The 22,166-nt window shown below is 46.9% G+C and overlaps 1 protein-coding gene across 2 annotated transcripts in view; it reads right to left on the bottom strand.

The window, feature by feature from the left end:
• The window catches only part of CDC42BPB (CDC42 binding protein kinase beta), an 867,880-nt gene that overhangs the window by 629,136 nt on the left and 216,578 nt on the right, over window positions 1-22,166 (bottom strand). For both annotated transcript variants that reach the window (XM_069638111.1, XM_069638110.1), the window contains exon 5: window positions 21,011-21,159. In XM_069638111.1, coding sequence (XP_069494212.1) covers window positions 21,011-21,159 — 149 coding nt within the window. The remainder of the gene's footprint in view (window positions 1-21,010; window positions 21,160-22,166) is intronic.

Here is a 22,166-nt window from a genome sequence, read left to right on the forward strand (position 1 = left end):
TCATACCTAGAGGTCATGGACGTCCACCCCCTAAAAGTCTGTGACCTCTTGTGGGCCCCTTGCAGGTCTATCCCGAAACAAGTACTGTCCCACCCGACCCTGGGTGTCCTCTGGGGAGGGAATGCCCCCGGACATCACACCTCTCCTCCTGGCCGTCCCCCATGCCCTCCTTGTGGGGGCTCCCCCTGAAATTGGGCAGCAGAGGGTTTAGACATTCCCAGAGTTGGTCTAATGCAGGACTGGAATGGGCGGGTCAGCTGTTCAGGGAAGGAGAATTCTTGAGTTATGAGGACCTCCGGGAGGGAGTGGGAGGTGGGACCCTATCCATTTTCGAATACCTCCGTCTCAAGGGCATCCTCGATGACCCTGCTTGGGGCCCTAACCTGCGGAGACAACTAACTCCCTTCGAGAAACTCCTCGACTCAGCAACCTCTAGAAAGGGAGCGGTCTCCAGTATGTACACTGTCCTAAACACCCATGACCTCCAAGCTAGGTGAGGTTTCCGTGATTTTTGGAACGATCTGGTGGGGGAGGAGATATTAGAGGAGGCCTGGGCTCGCATTTTCAGGATATCGTTTCATGGCAATCTTTTCACCTCGGATATGGAACACAACTTTAAAATCCTGCAGGGGTGGCACAGGGACCCGGCTAAACTCTCGAAAATGTTCACAGGTGTATCACCCGAATGCCCGAGGGGCTGTGGTCAGAGAGGGACTAGAGGTCACATGTGGTGGCTATGCCCGAAGGTACAGACCTATTGGGAATCGGTGAGAGATTGGATAGCGGAGGTCACAGAGGACCCTCTGCCCCTCAACCCGCTGACCATGTTGCTGGGCCTCCCCCCGGAGGAAGCGGAAATACACCGGTACCCAAGGATGTGGGAAACTATGTTGAGAGCAGGCAGAGTGGCCCTAGCCCAGAGGTGGAAGAGCCCGGAAACACCTTCCAAAGACGACTGGACAAAAAAACATAAGAACATGTTCCTGATGGACAAACTGACTGCCTTGGTGAACAAGGACTCATGCTCATTCCTCACGGAATGGTATGGGGTCCAGCAGACATGGGGATGGGATGTTCACTAGTTCCTAAATCGTGCCCCCGGATGATCGGGCGTGACCACCGCTGTGAAGGACAATACCCAAATGAGGGGTCCCCTCGACCTGGGGTGATGTCGGCTTCAAGCTAGTAACTGAATGGGTCACATGTTGCGGCGCTTCTAAAACCTAGGAAAAGATGTGAAAGTTTGGTCTCTTTACTGTTAAGTTTGTATCGGTCTCGGAGGTGGGGAGAGAGGGGGAGTGTTATAAAGGGGGGGATGGGGGCTTTAGTTAGGCCCCGTTTTCTGTTTCTATGTTTTGCAAAATGCTAATAAAAACCAAAGTTTAAAAAAAAAAAAAGAAAAAGCTGCAAGTTGTACAATGGGGTGCTTAAGGACGTGCCACGTCGAGCATTCCTTATTCAACATTTTGGAGAAACCTAAAAGTATGTTGACTACACAAAGAGCATCTGGCTATGAGGTGATCATTTGAAATCCAGTGATCAAAATTGTTAGATGTAGAGTAGTGAATCCAGCGACAGTAATAGCAGAACCAGCAGAGGAGGATTAACTACGCGATTGAATAATGTATACTGAGTTTTATGACGATATTCCCCAAGTTAAAGAAAACACTCTAGGAGGGGGAAAATTCTGTTCATTGGTGGGTCTTTTAATAAATTGCTCAAACGAAAGGAAAAAGGCATGGGAATCGGCATTAGTGAAGTTAAAAAAGAATGGTGAATTTGAAGTAGTGGCAAGTGCAAGATTGCCTTCACATAGTTCAGCACAGGCTGTAGAATGAGTGGCACTTATAGCCACACTTCAGAGATATGAGTATAATGAAGTGACAGTATACTCTGACTCCAACTATGTGATGTTAACCGTACACGCAGGGTTGTCACACTAGAAAAGGAGGGGCTCCTCCACGCAGGAGGCACACCAGTGCAACATGTGTCGATTGGACAAATCTATTAAGGTACTAAAGCTCCCAATGGCCATCGCCGTGGTGAAGTGCGCCGCCCATACTAAGAGGGCAGACATGATTTCTCGCTGTTACGAAGCTGCAGACACTGATGCGAAAAGAGCAGCATATTTGCCAAATATTTCTAATTTTGAAGTAGAAAGTGTTAAACAAATATCAGAACGATGTATGATGATGATGAAAGAAGGCTTTAATATGTTATCCACTGTACAGTTAATTGAGCTGCAAGGTCGAGCCCCAAATGAAGAACAGGATTTATGGAAAAGACGGGGATGTTATTTATCCCTCACATAGGCTATATGGAGACAAGATACTACTGGAAAGCCAGTTATGCCTCTAGCACTAATGAGTTGCGCTGGATCCGCCTCATTATCCTGTGCATACAACCAGAGAGAATATTGCTGCCATGATCGCAGACGACTAGTTTTTGCCAAATTCATTAGAACATGTTGCAGAGTTTATTGTGACCTTCATTGTCTGTCAGAAATTCATAGCAGGACATCACTTGCGAACAGTGAGAGGAGCAATACCCTGCCGCAATGGTCGTTTTCTGCATCTATATATAGATTATGTGGATATGTTACAAACATGCAATGGTTACAGATATGTTGACAGTAATGTGCCCTTTTTCCACAATGGATTGAGGCAGGTCCATGCACGCACCACCATGCCACATATGCTGTCAAATTTCTTGTACGTGAGGTGTTTCCTTGATGGGGTGTAGGTGAAGTCCTACAGTCTGATAATGGGCCATATTTTCTAAATGAGATGTTTAAACAAATCACTCGTCTATTAGGCATAAAACATACGATTTCATTGACTTGTCACCCACAGGCAAATGTTATTTGTAAGCGTTTAAATTAACTCCCACTCCCAAAAGAGAGGATAGCCAAGATAAGGATGACTTTGAAGAAGGGATGGCTATATTGCCTACCCCTTGCCTTATTTGCACGGAGACACCAGCCTGGCTCAGATCACCACTTGACTGCTCATGGGTTGTTGACTGTACGCCGCATTAGAGTACCCCTTGCTCCTCCCACTCAAATAGAAACTGATGCCCATAGTGTAGCAAATAAATTACGGGATGAGATGCATGATTATTTTACAAACATGACCGCTAGTGTTTCTTTCATTTCCCAACAGATCAAAAATCGAGGGGAAGGGTTGAAGAAGACAACAGCCAAACAATCAACCCTAATGAACTGTTAAAGCCACCTAGTTTGTATCCAGGGGACCAAGTGCTTGTCAAGAGTTCTGTCCGCACTTGGAATAATCCCCGTTTTGAAGGACCGTACCTGGTAGAGAAGGTCACCCCCATTGCTGTGAAGATCCAAGGAAGACAAGCCTGGCTGCATTCAAATGACGTAAAGCCTTACAAAGGAAAGACCCTTACCCCCCCCTGGCACCCACCGACAGTGAAGCAAGAGAAAAAGTAACGCAAATGTAGTCTAGATCTGCTACCAAGAGCCAACAAGAACAGAAGAAATAAAAACAATACGAACTTTCGAATGTTCCTAAGTTTAAAGGGAAACTAATAAACTGTTCACGGAACTAATCTTGTTAGTTAAGACAATGCTTTGAAGAAAGAAAAAGAACAATGCCGTAAGGAAGGCATGGCATCAACAGCAAGACAAGCACAAGTGAACACAGTTCAAGGGTGTTTTTATTGAACTTCAATAAAAGGGTATGATAAACACCTTAACTATATAAACTTAGAGCACAGAAGATCGACAAATGCAAATTGGAAACCAGATGTCTAAAATGTCCATATGAAGCCAACAAAACTGCCCGGAAATCACCTGAAAAAGCTTATAAACAACATTGAGGAGACAAAAAAGAACTCTTTCAACGCTCAGATTGACGAGATCTCAAGTAACATTGGAAAACCTTTTGAAATTGTAAAATCTTTGGAAAAACCTAGGGCATTATCAATACCTTTCCAGCCCACAAGACAGGATTGTGATGCAGTACAGATGCTTTCGAGGAAAAAATATCAAAGGCCAGAGATAAAATCAAAAATCTCTTGATTACCTCCGGCCAAGCCAAGGAATCAACGGTCTTCCAAGCACAAAATCCACAACTCTCCTGACTTTTCATTCTCGCCAATATCCACTCTTGATATGGAAAATATATTATCCTCTATGAAACCGACCTATCGAAAAAATGATTCCTCCAAAAATTATATCGGAGCATAAAGTGCTCTTTGCACCTTTACTCGCTAGGCTCATAAAATGCCTCTTTACGTGACGGCTCGGTTCCAGCATCAATCAAGGCAGTGACAATCATTCCTCTTCGCAAAAAAATGGGTCTGGATCCCAACAGTTTTAGGCCAATAACTAACTGCAATGTTCTTCTAAAGATCCTTGATAAGTTTGCGACGCTCCACTTGCAAACATTTGTGGAAGCAAATATTCTACACTATCGCCAATCGGGATTTAGACCGTCTTACAGTACGGAGACGGCACTGACCGACCTTCAGTCTTATATGGTAAAAACTTTGGACAATGGGAAAGCTGCGATTCTGGTGCTGCTCGACCCGTCAGCGGCTTTCGGCTTGCTGGACCATGATGGTCTCCTTCGTACCCTGAGTCGATCAGGGAATTGTTACAAGGAGGCCATCGAGTGGATTAAATCCCCTCTCTCAGACCGGGTGTGTTCAGAATTCATTGGTAGGAGGTCTTGTCATCGGCAACTCCAATTGGTTATGGCGTCCCGCAGGGAGCGTGCTTATTCCCCCTTTTGTTTAATCTCTATTTGAGACCACTCTGTGCACTCCAAGAGGACTGTGGCATATTTTTTACAAATTACACTGATGATCAACAGCTCGTACTTTCTGTCAGTTGTAACTACACCCTAGACTCCTCCAATCTTCTTAACACATACAACTTCATTGAGGATTGTATGTCTAGGAACTAGATCTTCTTAAATAGTAGAGTGTCTTATCTTTGGCTCCAAACCATTTATGTCTAAACTGACACCTGACTTCAAACATTTTCAAATAAAAGGATTGTACCATCCCAGTTCAAAGTAAAGTGAAAACACTTGGCATCCAATTGGAACCTCATTAAATTCAGAGGCCTAGGTAAATCAGATTGATCGGAACTGTAAGTACCATCTTCATCTGCTTACGAACATACAACCTTACTTGTCCGAAAATAACTATGCAATCATTGCCCGGGCTGTCATCCTCTCGAGACTAGACTACTTTACCGCCTTGTTAATTGGTACTTCTAAGTCATGTCTCAAGAAATGTCAAACTATTCGGAGCGGTGCCGTTCGGATCATTAAGAGGATCCAGAGAAGAGAGCACATTTCAGACCACAGGAACGCTCTTCACTGGCTTCGGGTCCAAAGCTGCATTAATTTTAAAGCGAACATCTTGGTGCACCGGTGCCTTTACGGGGACGTGCCACAAAATCTTAAAGCTCCGATTACTAGCTGTTCACCCATAAGAGCGCTCTGCACGTCCAATGCAGCGTTGGTGTCTTATGTGTGCCGCAAGGTTCTGGAACTCTCTGCCATTCGTGCTCAGAATGGAAGAAAATGCAAGAACATTTTGTAAAGGCTTAATAACTCTTTTCAACTAAACTCATCATGAGCACTAGTACCATCACCTAGGATCTACCTAGAATCCAACTGTCCTGTCCTATCCGTTTGACTGTCAATGTTGCGCCTTGGCGTCTGTGGGTTTTCGGCGCATAATAAATAATAAAATAGTACATTTTAAACAGAGTATGATAAACGCCCAGCTAAACCTAAATCTACAGGTGGTGGTGTTTTGTTAAAATAAAAGGGCCTATACTAAAAACTATTGCCAATCCTTACCTCCAAATAAAAATGGTGTTGGAAATAATGTTATGAAAAAGAAAGATGTGTTCAAAATGACAGGTCAGGTTTTGAGGACGTTGGTCTCCCTTCCCCACGTTTTTAGCACAGGATAGGGAGGTTCACTCTAGCATAGGGTAGTCTCTGGGTTCTTTAGTACAAGGTTACAGTTCACTCAGCATCAGGGCCTCCGGAACGCAAGTCTCCTTGCTTCTCAAAAGACCCTTCACTCAAAGGGCCTGATGCAACCAAATAGACAAGTTATTTTCCCTTCTAGATTTTCACAAGTATTCACATCAGGTGATTCACTATCCACCCCGGATCCCCCTCAACCGGGCTCGGATCCTTTTAGCATAAGGGTTTGCAGAGGTTTCCCTCTGCCGGGTTCGCACCGGTCCATCACCTTTCACTTTATCGCACAGTGTTCATAGGTTCTTCCTTTTTGGGCGACTCACGATTCATTCCTGATACCCCTCAGCCAGGCTTGGATCCCTTCTACACAATTAGTCTCCCTCAGCCAAACTCGGACCAATGCCAATTTTACATTAAGTATTGAAGACTTTTGAATGTGCACAGGGTTTGGCTTCACCCATTGCAGGACCACTTTGATTTCACAATTTTCTTTCTTTTAACGGTAGCACCTTTTCGGTTGGATACCTAACAGACTTTCAAATGAGCACCCACATGATGCCGAACCACTATGCTTATGGTATCATATTTTAGCTTTAAAGTTCATTCACTCATCTACAGTCTTTATTACCTTCTTCATACAATGTTGCTGCTTGCAACCTTGGTTTGCACACAGACCGGTCTGGTATCAGTTTCCCCAACTCACCGGCTGTGCCGACTTCAGTGGTGCTTCTTTGTTGTAGGAGCATAGGACAGTACCACAGGTGCAAATGCTTCTACTCGCCTCGACTATCGACGTGCGAGAGCCCCGGGTACATCCAGCACACAATGCAGGCTTCCTTAGCTTTAATTCCAGATCTTACTTTTGAAGGCTCATGAAAGATGCGGTTTGTCAGTGAAAAGGTCATGGGTATTTCCCTCCTTGCAATCCTCTTCGGTCTTGCAGTCTTCCGCCTTGTATTAAACTGCTATCTCGGAACTGCTGCTTTGAGTGCTTTGCCTTGCTCACAGGGTACTTTCGTTCTCTGCCTTTTATCTGTGTGGGGATGTGTAATGGAAGTCAGGTGTGTGTGTAATGATCAGTAATTGCCTGGCCCTGCCTGACCATTGTAGTGGGACATGTCAGGTATACGGCTCGGGTGTTAGTCCATTTTCCCTCACAGTGAGTTTTTTGTTAGAATGTGTTTGTGTCAAAAAAGGGGGCAGGAGGGTGACTGAGACCCTACGTATGGAGTAAAGGTGTTATAGGGAAGGGACTACCGTGTCTTGCAGTCCTGTGTCCCGCTTCCACTCCCCGAAGAACTACCCCCCTCATCCAGGTGATCCTTCCGCACTGGTCCACCTCCAAGAACTGTATCCAAAAGCGATGGCCATACTGTCAGGTTTCTCCCAATGCACACAACTCTTTATGCTGCCTATAACTTTGCACACATTCTTGTATGCTGTTTTCACAGGGGACCACTCCGGTGGTGATAATGTTAAAGGATATTAGTACCACGCACTAAAATTAACATATATATTTCGATCCTTTCCAGCTGTGAGACGAAACGTTATGAGACAAAACGTTCATAGTATCACCTTTTTTGGAAATCCTAAGATGGTCCCCATTATTCGCAGGATCATCATTGCAATACTAGGGAGTAGTTTCTTACTAGTAACTCCATTTCTCCAGCGTTGGTATCTTTCATGGATTCACATGCTGTGAATATTTCCCATCGCCAGGCTGGGAAACCTCTGTAACTTTAATATAGCAGTTTTCCAATGGAAAACTTCGACACTGTCCCATCGATGTCTTAATGGGTGCTTTAGGCTGTACCAATAGGAAGTCCAGTATAAATAGCCTCACCCCTGCGGCTTCCCTTCAGATTTTATCCTCACCAAAATGGAGGAACTCGAAACGTACGTTTGCCTGAAGGGGGAAGGATGGAGGGCGCATGTGAATCCATGAACGTTACCAACACTAGAGAAATGGGAGTTACAGGTAAGAAACTACTCCCTTCTCCAGCATTGGATCTTTCATGGATGGTGAGACTAGACTACATAGCAGCAAGATAACCTGGAGGTGCATAACAGGCAAACAAGACCCATGCCCCAGGCAATCCTGAACCAACAATAGACAAGCATACATTTTCAGTTTTTCAGTAATAAAGACCGAAAACATCAGCAAAAACCAAACCCCGGAAGCTCTGGGGCTTACCTTATCGGAAGAGGCGTTGGAGGACAGCACGCCCCACCTGCACATCCTACGCATGTTGACGACCCAGAAAGTGTCTGGTGAAGGTTTGTGGCACGCCCCATGTTGCTGCTTGGCAAATGTCACTGAGCAGTATGCCAGCCCATAGCGCCACCGACTATGCTGTGGACCTCGTAGAATGGTTCCTCGGAGTTGACTGCAATAGCTTACCGACCTTGTCGCAGCAAAAGAAAATTGTAGACGACACCCAACAGCAAAGTCCCTGCTTCGAAATCGGCTTCCCCTTGTTGGAGGGGCCGAAAGCCACAAATAGCTGTCTCAACATTCTGAAGGACTGAGTCCTGTCCAGGTAAAACTTCAATTCCCTCTCGACATCCAGGGAATGTAGCGCTTTCTCCGCTGGAGTGAACACCTTTGGGAAAAAGGTTGGCAATGCCAACGCAGCGGGAATCTTCAGAATAAAGTGAGGATTCATAGATCGGAGAACCTTGTCCCTCATGAAACGCAGATACGGCGTGTCGATAACCAGAGCCTGAAGTTCAGAAACACTCCTAGAAGACGTGATGGCAACCAGAAAAGCCACCTTCCACGTGAAAAATTCACTGCTGCCGTGGACAAGGGTTCAAACTGTGGCTTCATGAGGGCCGAGAGTACCAAGTTGAGACTCCAGACCGGAGAGAACAACTTCTTCGGAGGGGAACGTCATGAAAAGGCCTTTGAGGAAATGGTTTATCAGCCTGTCACTGAACAGCGGTGTAGCGTTGCGCTGCCTTGTGAACCTGGAGATGGTAGCCAAATGAATCTTGATCGAGGACAACGCCAGACTACCCTTCGCCAACAGCAGAAGATAAGGCAGGAGTCGTGGAGGTGAAACCTGCAATGGGTGCACGTTCGGCTGCCGCGCACACCAGGCACAAAACCTTCTCCACTTTCGGCTGTAAGACACGTTGGTAGACGGCACCCTTCCGGCCGCCAAGATGCAGCGACAGTCCCGCAGAATGCCTAGGTGTCTAGGAGCCACGCTGCAAGGCTGAGAGAGTTGTGATGCCACAACTTTCCTTCGTTCTGTGACAGAAGATCCGGCTCTGACCCCAGATGAAGGTCATCCTCTGCTAGGTGAAGAAGGTCCTGGAATCAGGTCTGTCGAGGCCAGAACAGTGCTACCAGGATCACCTTGCACTGAACCTTGCGCACCATCTGAATCGTTTTCCGGATCAGAGGAAATGGAGGGAACGCGTATGCAAACAAGCCCGTCCACAGGAATGAGAATGCGCCCCCCCCTTCGAGTCCGGATGAGCCACCCTGATGGCGAAGAGACTCCCTGCCCGTTTTCTGGGCTGGCGAATAAGTCCAGTGGGGGAGTCCCTAATTTCCTGAATATCCTCGCCACCTGGCCTTCCTTCAGTTGCCATTCGCGCATCTGAACTGAGTCTATGCTGAGAGTATCCGCCTGCCCGGTCTGAACCACCAGCAAATAGTAAGCCACCAGTTGAATCTTGTGCACTATGGCCCAATGCCAGAAAGCCTGAGCCTCCTTGGATAGGGGCTGTCAATACGTGCCCCCCTGATTGCGGACATAAAACATAGTTGTGGCGTTGTCTGTCAGAACCCGCACCACCGAGCCCGGAATGAGGAGCAAAAAAATAAATAAAGACTTCAGTGCCCAGTGTACTGCCCTTAACTCCAGAACTTTGATGTGCAATGAGGCCTCTTTCAGGGCCATAGGCCTTGGACATGAAACCTGTTGTGGTGAGCCCCCCAACCCACCTTAGAAGCATTGGGTATGATCGTATACTGAAAGTCTGGCTCCACCAGGTGCATACCCCGTACTATGTTGCCAGAGCAAGTCCACCATTGCAGGGCGTCGGCTAGTGCCCGTGAGATGAGAATCTTGTCAGACCAGGAACCTAGAAGCTGTGACCATCTTGAAGCGAGAAACTACTGAACTGGCCGCATGAAAAGCTGACAATTCTGAATGAGTGGGATGCAGGATGCCATGGAGCCTAGAAGAGACATGTACACCTGGACCGTGATCGAAGTCCCCGGCAGCAAGGAACCCACCATGGACGACTGCTTCTCTATCCTTTCTACAGATGGATTCACCAGATTGAGATGTGTATGAAAATGAGCCCTGGAGGTCTTCAGACAAGATTTGGCAAAGTTGTCCGCAATGCCCAGACGCAGCAACAGGATCATAGCCGCTTGCAGAGACTTGGATGCCCGCTGCCAAGTCGCTCCCCTGACCAACCAGTCATCCAGGTACGGATAAACATGGTGACCTTCCCTGCAGAGGTAAGCCGCCACCGGTGCAAGGCATTTGCTAAATGTCCTGGGAGCCGACTTAAGGCCAAAGGGGAAGAGCCAGTAATGTTCGTCGCTGACCACAAACCATAGAAACTTGCGTTGTTTGGGGTGCATTGGGATGTGGAAAAAAAGCATCTTCTAGACCCAAGGACGCCAGGAAACTCCCCAGGCTGCACTGCCCGAATACCGTCCTGCAATGTTAGCATCCTGAACTTTTGGTGTTTCACCTTTTTTCTTTAGCGGCCTCGGGTACAGAATGGGGAGCCACTTTCCGTTCGGCTTTTTGATGACGAAAAACCAGGAGTAGGTTCCTTGTCCTCTTTCTGACTTCAGGACCTTTTCTATAGCCCCTTTCTCCAGCATCAAGTGCACCTCCTGCCCAAGACCTGCAAATGCGGCTGCGGAACCTTCACCGGTGGAATAGGGAGTGGTGGAAGCGGGAACTCCGAGTGGCTGTTCCACTGCATCCAGCACCCATCCATCCGTCGTAATCAAAAACTTGTCTAGATGTTGCGCCACTTTCCCTCCAAGTCGACTGCCCTTGTGGCAGTCATTGTTGAAGCTTGGACTAGCGGCCTCTAGTAGAGGAGGTGGTGGAATGTCTCTCCCGCGGACTTTGACAGTCCTTGGCTCGCTGAGCTGACTGGTAAGTTCGACAAAACCCCTGAGAGGAATAGCCAGAGCAACTGTAGCCTTTGTCGCACCATCCCGTAAACCTGGCATTCTCCAAGGCTCCCCAACATGATCGAAAGGGACGAAACTAATACCTACCCTGCAGCGTTGGCAGGGACCTCACTGTATCCGAATCCTCCTCCATATTTTTAAGAGCCTCGTAAATTTTCTCCCCATACAGCTGCCCCCCCCTCGCAGGCATGTCCACCACTTTGTCGCACTTCAGGTCGGAAATCGGTACAGCGAACCATGCTTGCGGCCGGAGGACGATGCCATTATTTATCTGTTTAAACCCGGACTCCGCCAGGTCCACTGCAATATTACTGCTCTGATTGGAGGCTTCCTCTCCTTCACGAACCAGAAGCACCACCTCCTAACACTGCTACTCAGGCAGAAGGTCCAGCAGCGGCGCCAACCTGTGTCACATCTCCCTGTCATAGTGTGCCATAATGGCAAACAAGTTGGTTGCCTTCCCCGCCGTCGGCACCTTCTTTCCAAAAGCATCCCGCTTACGGCCCTCATTTTTGAGGGGAGTCGCACACTTATGCTGGCTACGTGCCTTCCTACTTACAGCTGCCAACACCACCGAATCCGGCGTGGGCTGTGACGTGAGGCACTTCGGCGTGGACTCAGGCGTCTTAAATGTTTTCTCCAAGCAGCCCTTGACCGCAGGCTCCGTGAAATGATGGGGCATTGTGACAAGCCCTTCCTGCCACACGTGGTCCATGATGGGGATAGAGAAGACCGCCTTCCGCCTTTTTTTCCCCCCACATGATCAAATAAAAAGCAGCTCTTTCTGTCCTCTGGCGTAAGGCTAAATTTGTGGCAAGCCCTGGCCATCATGGCATGAAAACCACTGACATCGTCGGGGGGTGGGGGGGGAGAGAGGAGTCGAGGATTGCGCTGGACTACTTAGTGGATCCACCTCCATCCCAGGTATCCGTCCGCCTGGGCGAGGACGACGCCATCGAGAGCGTGTCTTGCTGTACGCTATCTGGTTCAGCTCCCCTTATTCCGGATCCCTACGAGGAGGGGGTGCATCCCCTAGGAGATGGAACCAGAGGCCGAACCTAGGGAGACTTCCTGGGTGGACCCTGGTGAGGGGTACCCACCACATCCTTTGGTCGGGGGAATGGCTGGAACCTGCCCTCCACCACTCCCCCAGGGCTCCACCGGGGTTTGGGGTACCAGGAGCCAGGCATCCAACTGTGAGGAGCGACTGCAGCATATTCAGCACCTGCCTGGAGAGCAGGGAATGCGAGTTTACCAACAAATACAGAGGGCGAACAGCCCTCAGGCTGGCCAACGTGGATGGAACCGTCAGCCGTAGGCCCAACGCCAAAGGGTCCAGGAACGGATGAGACTCCTCCTCCGGACTCTGGGCCAAATCGTAGGTGGAGGGATCTTGCTGTAGAATCTCCATTGGGAGCAACCGCGCAAAGCCGACCCCAGACTGCCACGGCACCTCCCCGGAAGGCAATGGATCTCCGTCAGACGCCAGCAGACCCGCGGAACTCGGAAGTCCCACACCCGCCGAAACAGCCGTCGTTGAGGAAGCCGTCAACGTCATGGTCGACAGCCAGGCAGTAGCTGAGGTCGTCGGCAAGATGGATGAAGGGATCAGTGGCACCACATCGGTCGTCGGCGTGGGTACTATTGTCAACAAGCCCGTTGTCGCGGAATCAAGGCCCCACTCTACATACCTTGATAATTCAGTCCATTTAAAAGTAACGTGTTTTCAGCACATGAGAGGTGGGGAGAAGAACAGAGGAGACCTGCTATGTATGTTCGCTCATCCCTTATGCCATCAGCACATCCAGGAAATGTATAACAAGAGAAATACCAACACATGATGCGAAGTGCCTCAGCCATCTAGCAGCACGCATGACAAGGACAATTTGAAGGGAAATGGGCAACCCTACGATGGATGTCAAAGAGAACATTCTCATATGAAGAAGTTTACATAAAAATGCAGGGGATGATAAAGGACCCAAATTGGTAGAGTAGAATGCTCCTGTACTTGTGAGTGGTCTGAGTGGAGGGGATATGAGGACTGGATTGTGCAGACACACGGGAAACACCAGGATTGCCTGGATGCTGAGAGAGACCTTGGTTATTTGTATATGGACAAGTAGCCACCAGTACAGGATGGGAAGAAGGAATGATGAGATGCAGTGCACACTTATTGTGCCAGCACCAGTAAAGATAGTGCAAGTAGTAAATGATGGATGCCTTGAGGACTGGGCGAGGTAGCCAAAGTTACTAACATGGGTTGAAGATTAAGCAGGACCGGTAGCCATACTGCCGATGAAGAATGCGACAGTTTCAGAAACAGTGGTCTGAACAAAGTTGAAGAAAATAAAGGATGCAAGCAAATAATTGATGTGCCAGGAATGAAAGGTGGAACTGCCGTCCTAAAGGACCACTACTGGGCCTGTGGATCCAAAGTTTTATATGAAGCTACCTATAAATTGGGGACAAATATGTTCTATACTAATAATACATGTTCCTGCATTAGTGTTACCCCAAAGTGATCTCCACATTGCTGACTTTTTCCCAAAATGGATGCACATCAAAGGAAGAAGAGGTCGCTCAACCAACAGAAGAGAGCTATTTTTCGGCAAAATCAATAGAGGCTTATTACGACATTCCAGATGAGCACAAATTGTTCGATAGGACAGAAGTGATATTTACAGCTATATTCATGCCAGGAATTCAGGCTGCAGCAAATGCCAAGTGGTTACAAATCATCAGATGGGAACTCCAACAAACAATTAATGCAACAATAAAATTACAATTAAAGAAGAATTGAGGGCCATAAGACTCATGACCCTGCAGAATAGTTATGTCCTGGAAATAATTATAGCAATCTAAGGAGGCGTGTGCGCCAAGATCGGGCCTTCTTGCATTACATACATACCTGCCCATGTTGGACAAAATGTAACCATGGCAGAAGCAATAACTATGTTGTCAAACCTGCATTCGAAAATGGTGGAAGATGTAGATGAGACCGACGATTCAGGCTGGTATTCATCTCTATTCTTGTGGGTTCCAACCTGGATGGCAAATGCCTTCAAAATGTTGGGAGCAATACTAGTGTTAGTGTTGCAGGAATTCTGTCTTCTAAGAATAATCATAGGACAATGCAAGAAGACAGAAAAAAGCTATTGGGATGAAGATATCAATGTGAATGCTTTAAGCGATGAACACACACCGACTGAAAACACCAGCTGTGAGCACCTGAAAGGAAGCCCTATAGCGCCCCCAGGAATGAAGTTTCAGTATCATAAGGACCAAAAGAACTATGTGGGAAGTTGGATGTTCTGTTCACCGACTGGGGAATGCTGCTGTATGACTGGGAGTGTGGACAAACAGAAAGGATGCAAGTGATCTGAAAGGGCTGGCAAAGATATATATTCCGAAGACCAGTTTGAAGAAAAAGTGAAGAAAATTGTGGTGGTTGAGGATTTGACCGAAGGGTAATGTAGTGAGGCAGATGGACACGTCATTTATAGAGCCCACCCCCTCACCTCTGCCATATTGGAAACCCAGCAAGAGAACACTGCATGACACCTGGGATCATCCCCAATACCACATCTAAGGTATGAGACACGTTATGCACTTAGACAACCGTATCGCATATATCCCCAAATTGATGCAGCAGACATTAGCCTGCAGACACCATTGGACAGAAACTATAAGTAAAGTCTGACAGGTGTCAAGGGACGTCATGACGAAGAGAAGGTATGTGAGAGCACTAAACCGGATGTATGGATATCTAGAGAATGAAGATGTGACAAAAGTGATGAAGTAAACTTATGTTCTAAGTAAATATGGTTTTCTTCATATTCGCATAAGTATCAAGAGATGCAGTAGATTTATATACGCAGAAGCACGCAGAAACACAAGGTAGATGATAATGTAGAAGCTTACTAAAGTAGGAAACAAAGCGAGTAAAGCAGCCATGTTGAGAAAATGGAGGTCGGCATCCTGTAATAGTACGCGAGAAGCCTCAAGAAGGGAAGCCAAGGCTGCAGAACCGAGTTTACAGGTGCTGGAATACAGATTTGTGCAAGAACAAAGGATATTTGCTTGGCTTGGAATCAAGGATGCTGCAGCAAGAAGCAACTGCAAGGCACGAAAGTAGTTGAAGCGGATAAACCATGTACGGAAGACATATTTGTCTTCGATTAAGTAAAGGAGTGAATAATTGGGAGGGCCAATATTGAACAAATAAAGATGCAGAAAGCACACGCAAGACGGAGCAACCAAGTCCCCAGAGCCTGAGGAGAGTAATAGCACACAACATAAGTGAATCAAATAGCACTAAATAAAAGGACAGAATGAAAACATCATGGTCTCCTCACACGTGATGCAAGACCAGAAGACAAGATCTATTCAGACAAAGATAGCAACATACCTTCACTCCCTTTAAAGCTCGAAAGAAGAAAACAGTCGGCAAGGTCAACTACAGAGATGAAGCCTTAGCTTAGGTTCTAACTGATGAGATGGTAGGCTAATTAGCTCAGACGGGCAGTTGTCTGACATTCCCTTGCACCTGGGTTTCGTTGCTTACGTTTAGCTAATGAACCGCATGTTCAAGGCTGGAAGAGATTGCCAACCAATCATGAGGGCCTATGTAATGGTAGAACATACATAGTTGCAGAAGCCTATCCGCTGCTGTTATGCTATTATCAGTATTTTAGGTACTTCAAGGTTGTTCATGGCGTGCCTACCAGATAAGGGTTAGCCAATGATACTAATACTTGTATAAACTAGAGGTATATATGTTCCCTTAACCAATCCCTCCACCCGGTAGGTTTTTACTGTTTGACATCATAGCTGACGTATGTGGATATATAAATCTTTTGCATAATTGAAATGTGTTGAGTGTGTGAGCTACAATCTGTTTGTTCGCCGGGTTTCCCTACTTTATTGAACTGAAAATAAAGTAGTAATTTGCCATATTCTTTGAGTCCGTACGATTATTTGGCCCGGAGATCATTTTTTTTGGTAATCCCCTTGAGGTCTTGAAACGCTGCATGTGCTACTGCACAGATGTCCAAGTACTGCTTTGCTCCCAGTGCATTAGGGTCCCAAACCCCCCCCCCTTTGCCAGCCTTTCGATCCGTGCCACCACTTCTTTGAGCCTTCAGTGCCTTCTTTGCTACTCCCATACATTGTGTCTGGAGCTTCCCTCGCTCTGAAGCGGCACTGAAATCTTCTTTCCATGTGGGACAGCTTGGTCCCGCACTCTCAAGCTACCCCGGTCTGTGGGGTACCCGTACTGTTAGTCCACCTATAGGCCGTGCGGTCCTCACATCCAGGACCGGCCCAGACTCTTGACCCGTTCTCAGCGTCTCGGGCAGAACCCACCTGCACGTCAGGTTTTTCATGTCACTCGCGGTACGTCCATGGAGGGCTTGGCGAAGTGTCATGTCCCTCAGTTATATTGTTTCTTCCAATCAATGGTCACAAACCACTAGACTGGTAAAAGTGATGCTGATGGTTATTCGGTATGGCTCCGCACTTCCTCTTTGCCCTCAGTACTAAGTGAGTGCTGACGTGGTAACTCACTAAGAATCTTACTGGTCTAAGTACTTTCTACTTGGACTGCTTTAAAAAGTACATAGGGTATGAGGGTAGGATTGAAGAGGAATGAGGAGAAGGAAAAGTGCGGTACCTTTGGGAAGGCGGACTAGGGTCATGTGGGAAAACCACATTCTCTGGATGTGATAGTCATTGGTCCCAAAGGGGGTTTCCCCTCCCATGAGATCCACCTGCTGAGTGCAACCCCCCAAACGGACTACCTGGTAGTAGCCTCACCACCCTGGCCTCATGGGAAGGGGCTTCCCCCATTCAGAAGCAGTGACGACATCCTGGGTTTCGTCACACTGGGCTCAGGCAGGGGGACAGTTACCCCTGATTTACTTCCAGGGAGCACTGAGACCCAATGGAGCCGGTGATCTGCAAGAAGGCCTGACCGGATTCATGACACCAGGGAGATCAGCTCACCTGGAGTCACATTCCCAAGGAGTTAGCCACCAATATTGCTGAATGGCTCTAAAGAGCTCATACAGGCAGGAACAGCCGCCACATGCCACAGAGGTGCGCTACTACTTCCCCGTCATCCCAAGGAGCTCAAACACATCTCTACCAAGAGTAATGAGGGCTGAGAGGCAACTTCAAACTGAGAGGCTTGCAGCAAACCCAGCAGCAGGGAAACCATGTTCAGAAGCAATGGGGCTGCTTATGGAGCAGTGAGGAGATCAGAGACCTCAGTTCACTAGACTAATGTACTATCAAGCGCTTTGAACCGCTCGCCCTTATATAGTGTCCCACGCAAGCCACCTTAAGCCTAATGCCAAGTCATGGCCAGATAATGCCCCTCCACTCCCACAGTTGTGCCATTGCAGCTTGCGGGGTGGATCAGTTACTAACTCCCTCGGCGGTGGGTACCCTTCTCTCACATGGCACAGACCAAGAATTCAAGCAGCATTCTGAACACAGGCCGCTGTCTTGCAATATCTTTGGATATCAGTTGAGCACTCAATTCCAGCGTCCCCAGGATAAGCAGCCACGATGATTGCAGCGGAGCCACCTGAGAAGACTATGCGCTTGGATTTTGCAGATCCAGGCCGATGACACTGTTCCCTGCAGGGAAGCAAAGCTGGATCACTGAAGATTTAAGTAACATATCCACTGCTGCAAAGTAGTTGTCGGGGAAGAAAGGGTCTTTGCACCTGGAAGTTGAGTTTCAAGTGGACTGGAGCTTCTCTATGGTGCAGCCATCTCAGAGATGCCACTTTGGTTCACCCGAGAGAATGCCGCTTTAATGAAAGAATATTTGCTTTCAAATGTGCTAGGACAAGAAACTCCTATTGGTTCGTAATTTGAGGGCTTTTAACTGGTTTGTTGGCAAAGTAATTTTACAATCAATTAACGAAGTGAAAACCTGAACTTTGACCTTGTATAGGAGCATCAAGCACATCACTGAGAAGGCAGGAGTAGAAGCAAGGATAATTTAGGCTCAGTATTTACGTGACCTGAGCCCTTTGCCTGAAACAAAGCCCCTTGCTCTTCGCACAAGTAAACCAACAAATACTCTCCTTCCGGGTCACTTGCATGTTGAAGTGCCTTCGATGGCAACAAAAGAGCAATTAAAAATCAGCTCTCCATCTTGACGGCTGTTAAGAAATGTCTTCTCCCTGCATTGGCTCTCTCAAGAAACCTTTCAGCCAAGCAGTGTAATCTAATAAAGGCAGCCGCCATCCATAGGACACTCGGGAAACAGCAGTAATCTATCCAATGGAAACCCCATGGCTTGATTGCTCCAAACACAAAATGATCACTAGGCAGGCGAAGGAAGGTCATCCAAGTGTGCTACCAGGATCCCGCCTACAAATCCCCACACATGCACACCACGCTTCTTATTGTCAGAATCCGACAGATCAAACTGCGAACTGAGCCCCAGAAAGTGCAAACTGCCAATACTGTGAACGCCTATGAACTATTAAGCCTACAAAAGGAAGATGTAGCTACAAACTCATACTGATGCCCCCAAATTAACTATTAAACACTAAGCAGCTCCAGGCAAGCAAAATTAAATAAAACTACCCTCGAGGCAGTTTCAAATAGCTTCACTGTTCATGTAAATGCAAAAACGATCATCACCTTACCAATGCATGCTGTCAAATTAAGTCAACGAAAAAAGCAAAAAGGTATCAGTTGAATAATATCCTGACAAACAAATGGAGTGCACCAACACCACTCCCCTATTAATTCTCCTGCAGAGAGTCTGACATAGGTATCGGAGAAATAACTCCTGAAAGACTGCCTTTACATTTTAGCCAAGAAATGTAGGGCACCATGACTTTGGCTAATAACTTGAGATTCGACATTCCAATTTTAATACACTATTATTATTCTATATTGCATCATATTGAATCATACTCCATTTATCACCCTCCGAAGGACGAATGACGGAGAAGTCCCTGCCGTAAATCAACATTTACAAAAATGTGGTAGCTCCTCTACTGAGAAGAAACAACCCACATAACCTGTTGTATGGATTTTTTCTGAATCAAGAGTGTCTGGAACAACACATTTTAGCTCGCCGTACCTAGCACAGAGGCGAAACAGCCATTTGCATATCATTCTGGTCCAGCACCTAAGCGGTCGTCAGTTCCCTGAAGGAGAGTACCAACAGCCACTCCAGACACACATTTCATCCTTGCTGGTCATCAGTGGGGTGAAGCTGAGCCTCTCAAACAGTGAGCACAGATTTGGCGTCGGGATTTGACACGGTCTGGAGGCGCAGCACAGATGCCACCAGAGTATACTGAAGCAGCTGAGCTTTCCTACCAACTATGTTTTGATATGGCATTTATAACGCGCCTATGAACAAGTGTTTCAAGGAGGCACGAGGCAAGGGAGGGGAACAAAGGGAGGACGGACAGCTATCCTACTAGGCCAGGTGTCATTCAGATTGCCCAACTGCGTTGGACGGGGGCAGGGACAGTGCAGTACATGGATAACAATAAGCAAGTAGCGGCCAGCATGTGGCAAGTGCATGAGTAAGTGCAGACATCAGTGTCAAGGGCTGGGAGGGGGGACTGTAGGGATACAGAGACAGTCCCCAAGTGCAGGGGTTGCCAGGTGGGCAATGCAGGTGTGAAATGCTGGCGGGGGAGACCTGGTCCCGAGCTCAGAGTGTATCCAGGTAGCCAGGGCAGTTCCAGTTACAACTAGGAGGTCAGCAGAGGATGGGAGGAGAAAAAGCAGAAGCAAAGAAAGGTTTTGAGGAGCTTCCAGAAACGGAGATCTCCTCCAGTTTAAGGGAGGCAAGAAGGCTGTTCCAGAGGGAGGCCCCAGCCGAGGAAAGATCTCCCACCAACTCGTTGCTTGGAGAAGCGACTGACCCTGAGGGAGTTGGAGGCGGATGAGCAAAGAGCTCGAGAAGGAAGATATTTAGGAAGAGAGTTGAAGGTATTTAGGCCCCAGAAGAAGATACGATCCCTGGGCTTGAGGCCAAGAACAAGTCATGCAGTCCTGTTTGGTCTATAGGATACATGTGCAATTGTGTCACTGCCTTCTGGGACGAGACAGAGGGCTAATCATTGAATCACCTGACAAGGCAATATTACTCAAACTGACGATGCTATAGTGGCAGAGACCAACAAACCGGGTCTGCAAAGTCTATAAAGTGCTTAAAGAGTGTGCACATAGAAGCCCTTGTGGCAACATTCCTAATATCTATGACAACAAAAGGAGTGAATGTTACGCAAGTACTGTTCAAAGTCCACTGGACATTCTTTGAATTGCAATCCTTTTTAATTCTCAACTTTATTTTAAGCAATTATACACATCATTAAAAGGTCTCTAATAATTATTTTACTCCACCGACAGCTCACACACAGCTGCTAGCTGGTGTATATATATTGGTTTAAAGTTAAACAAAATCAGATTGGTTCTGAATTCGCAGCACTGGAGATAATGGCTGGTTAAAAAGAAATATCAAATGGATTCAAGCATCACATTGTCCGAGCGATAAAACGCATGGGATGAACCAAGTAGAATTAATTTAATTAAGTTAGTAAACTTCACATGGGGATGCAATGAAAATCACCAAGGACGATCTGAAAGACACAAATCAATGAAATCAGAAGGATATCCTTGTAAATACCCGCTGACGAGACATTTGAAGGCTACCCTTTTGATAAGCAAGATGAGTGAATCCATGCTCTTTCAAAAACCTTGCACTGCAGAGAGAAGTCAGTGATTCCTCACCAATCCTTGGTGACATCATAATTGGTAACTAGGCCCAGTCTAAATCCACAGACAAAAGAAGTGAAGAGGTGCTTTTTACCTGTGCACGTAATGCAGCTGATGGATGGAGTGTATTGCGAGCACCATTTCGGCCAAATAAAACCTGGCCATATCTTCAGGAAGTCGGTCTTCAAACTTACTGAGCAGCGTCAACAAATCACCACCAACGTAATAGTCCATCACCAAATACTGCCAAAAATACAAAATAAATTAAGAAAAAGCATATGCATTGGTGTTCAAACACATTTTACTTATAGTTGACAATGACATGAAGCGACTGATACAAAGATAATGGAAAACTAATCTACCAGCTAAAGCGGAATAACTATTAAAGCAAAACACTACAAACAAGCATCAAGAAACACAGAGCCAACTGAGAGGACAAATCACATGAATCCCACTGAGAGCAGCGGTTCTAATTTTGTTTCAGGTAAAGGTTTGGTTTCCCACAGGCCCAACACTGCTATGAATTATGGGAATGTAACATTTCCAAGGGCTGGGAGAAAGAGCAGGAGACTCAGCATGCACCGAAGCCAAAAGAGAAAGCATCCATTTCAGATTCCTGCTTGCTCTACCCTCCTCCAGCAGGCTTTAGAAATAGGTTTCCAAGCTCCGAAACCATTCAATCTGCCGGTACAAACCACATCTGTTCCATCCTGCCCCAAGTAAGTGTTCTTACTTCCAAACATGGCATGTCCTGTTCATTGTTTTTTCGATTCAGCTTCTTGAAGTGAATTGAGAGTAGATATTAGAGTACTTTCAGGAAGGAAAGGAGCAGCAGCCTACACTGCATCTGTTAGCACTGTTGCAGTTGAGCAGAAGCCCATCTCCCCTTAAATTGAAGTGCAAAAACCTTTGGTTGTAATCAGCAGGAAAACGACCAGCAATCCCGGATAAGACCCTTGGATTATACAATTCAAAGCATAAACTACATTTCTCAATACACGGGTGAAAGTGTGGCATTGGAACCATAGCACACCACCAAGTGCCAGTGAGATCTGAATGAGTTCCAGAGTAAACAAAAAATACTCCACAGTGAGGAGTACTATTTCGTGAAGCAATTGGGAAGCGCGTGCAGACCCTGGTGCTACGCCAGATACTTTAGGTCACAAATGTTTTACATGGACATCCACAGTGTCCCACTCCAAAGGCAGCTTTCCACTGTTTGGGGTGATTTTTAGGGGAGCCACCAGCAT

This window comes from Ambystoma mexicanum, chromosome 14 (genome assembly GCF_040938575.1).
Source record: "Ambystoma mexicanum isolate Mex_15411 chromosome 14, UKY_AmexF1_1, whole genome shotgun sequence".
Taxonomy (NCBI): domain Eukaryota; kingdom Metazoa; phylum Chordata; class Amphibia; order Caudata; family Ambystomatidae; genus Ambystoma; species Ambystoma mexicanum.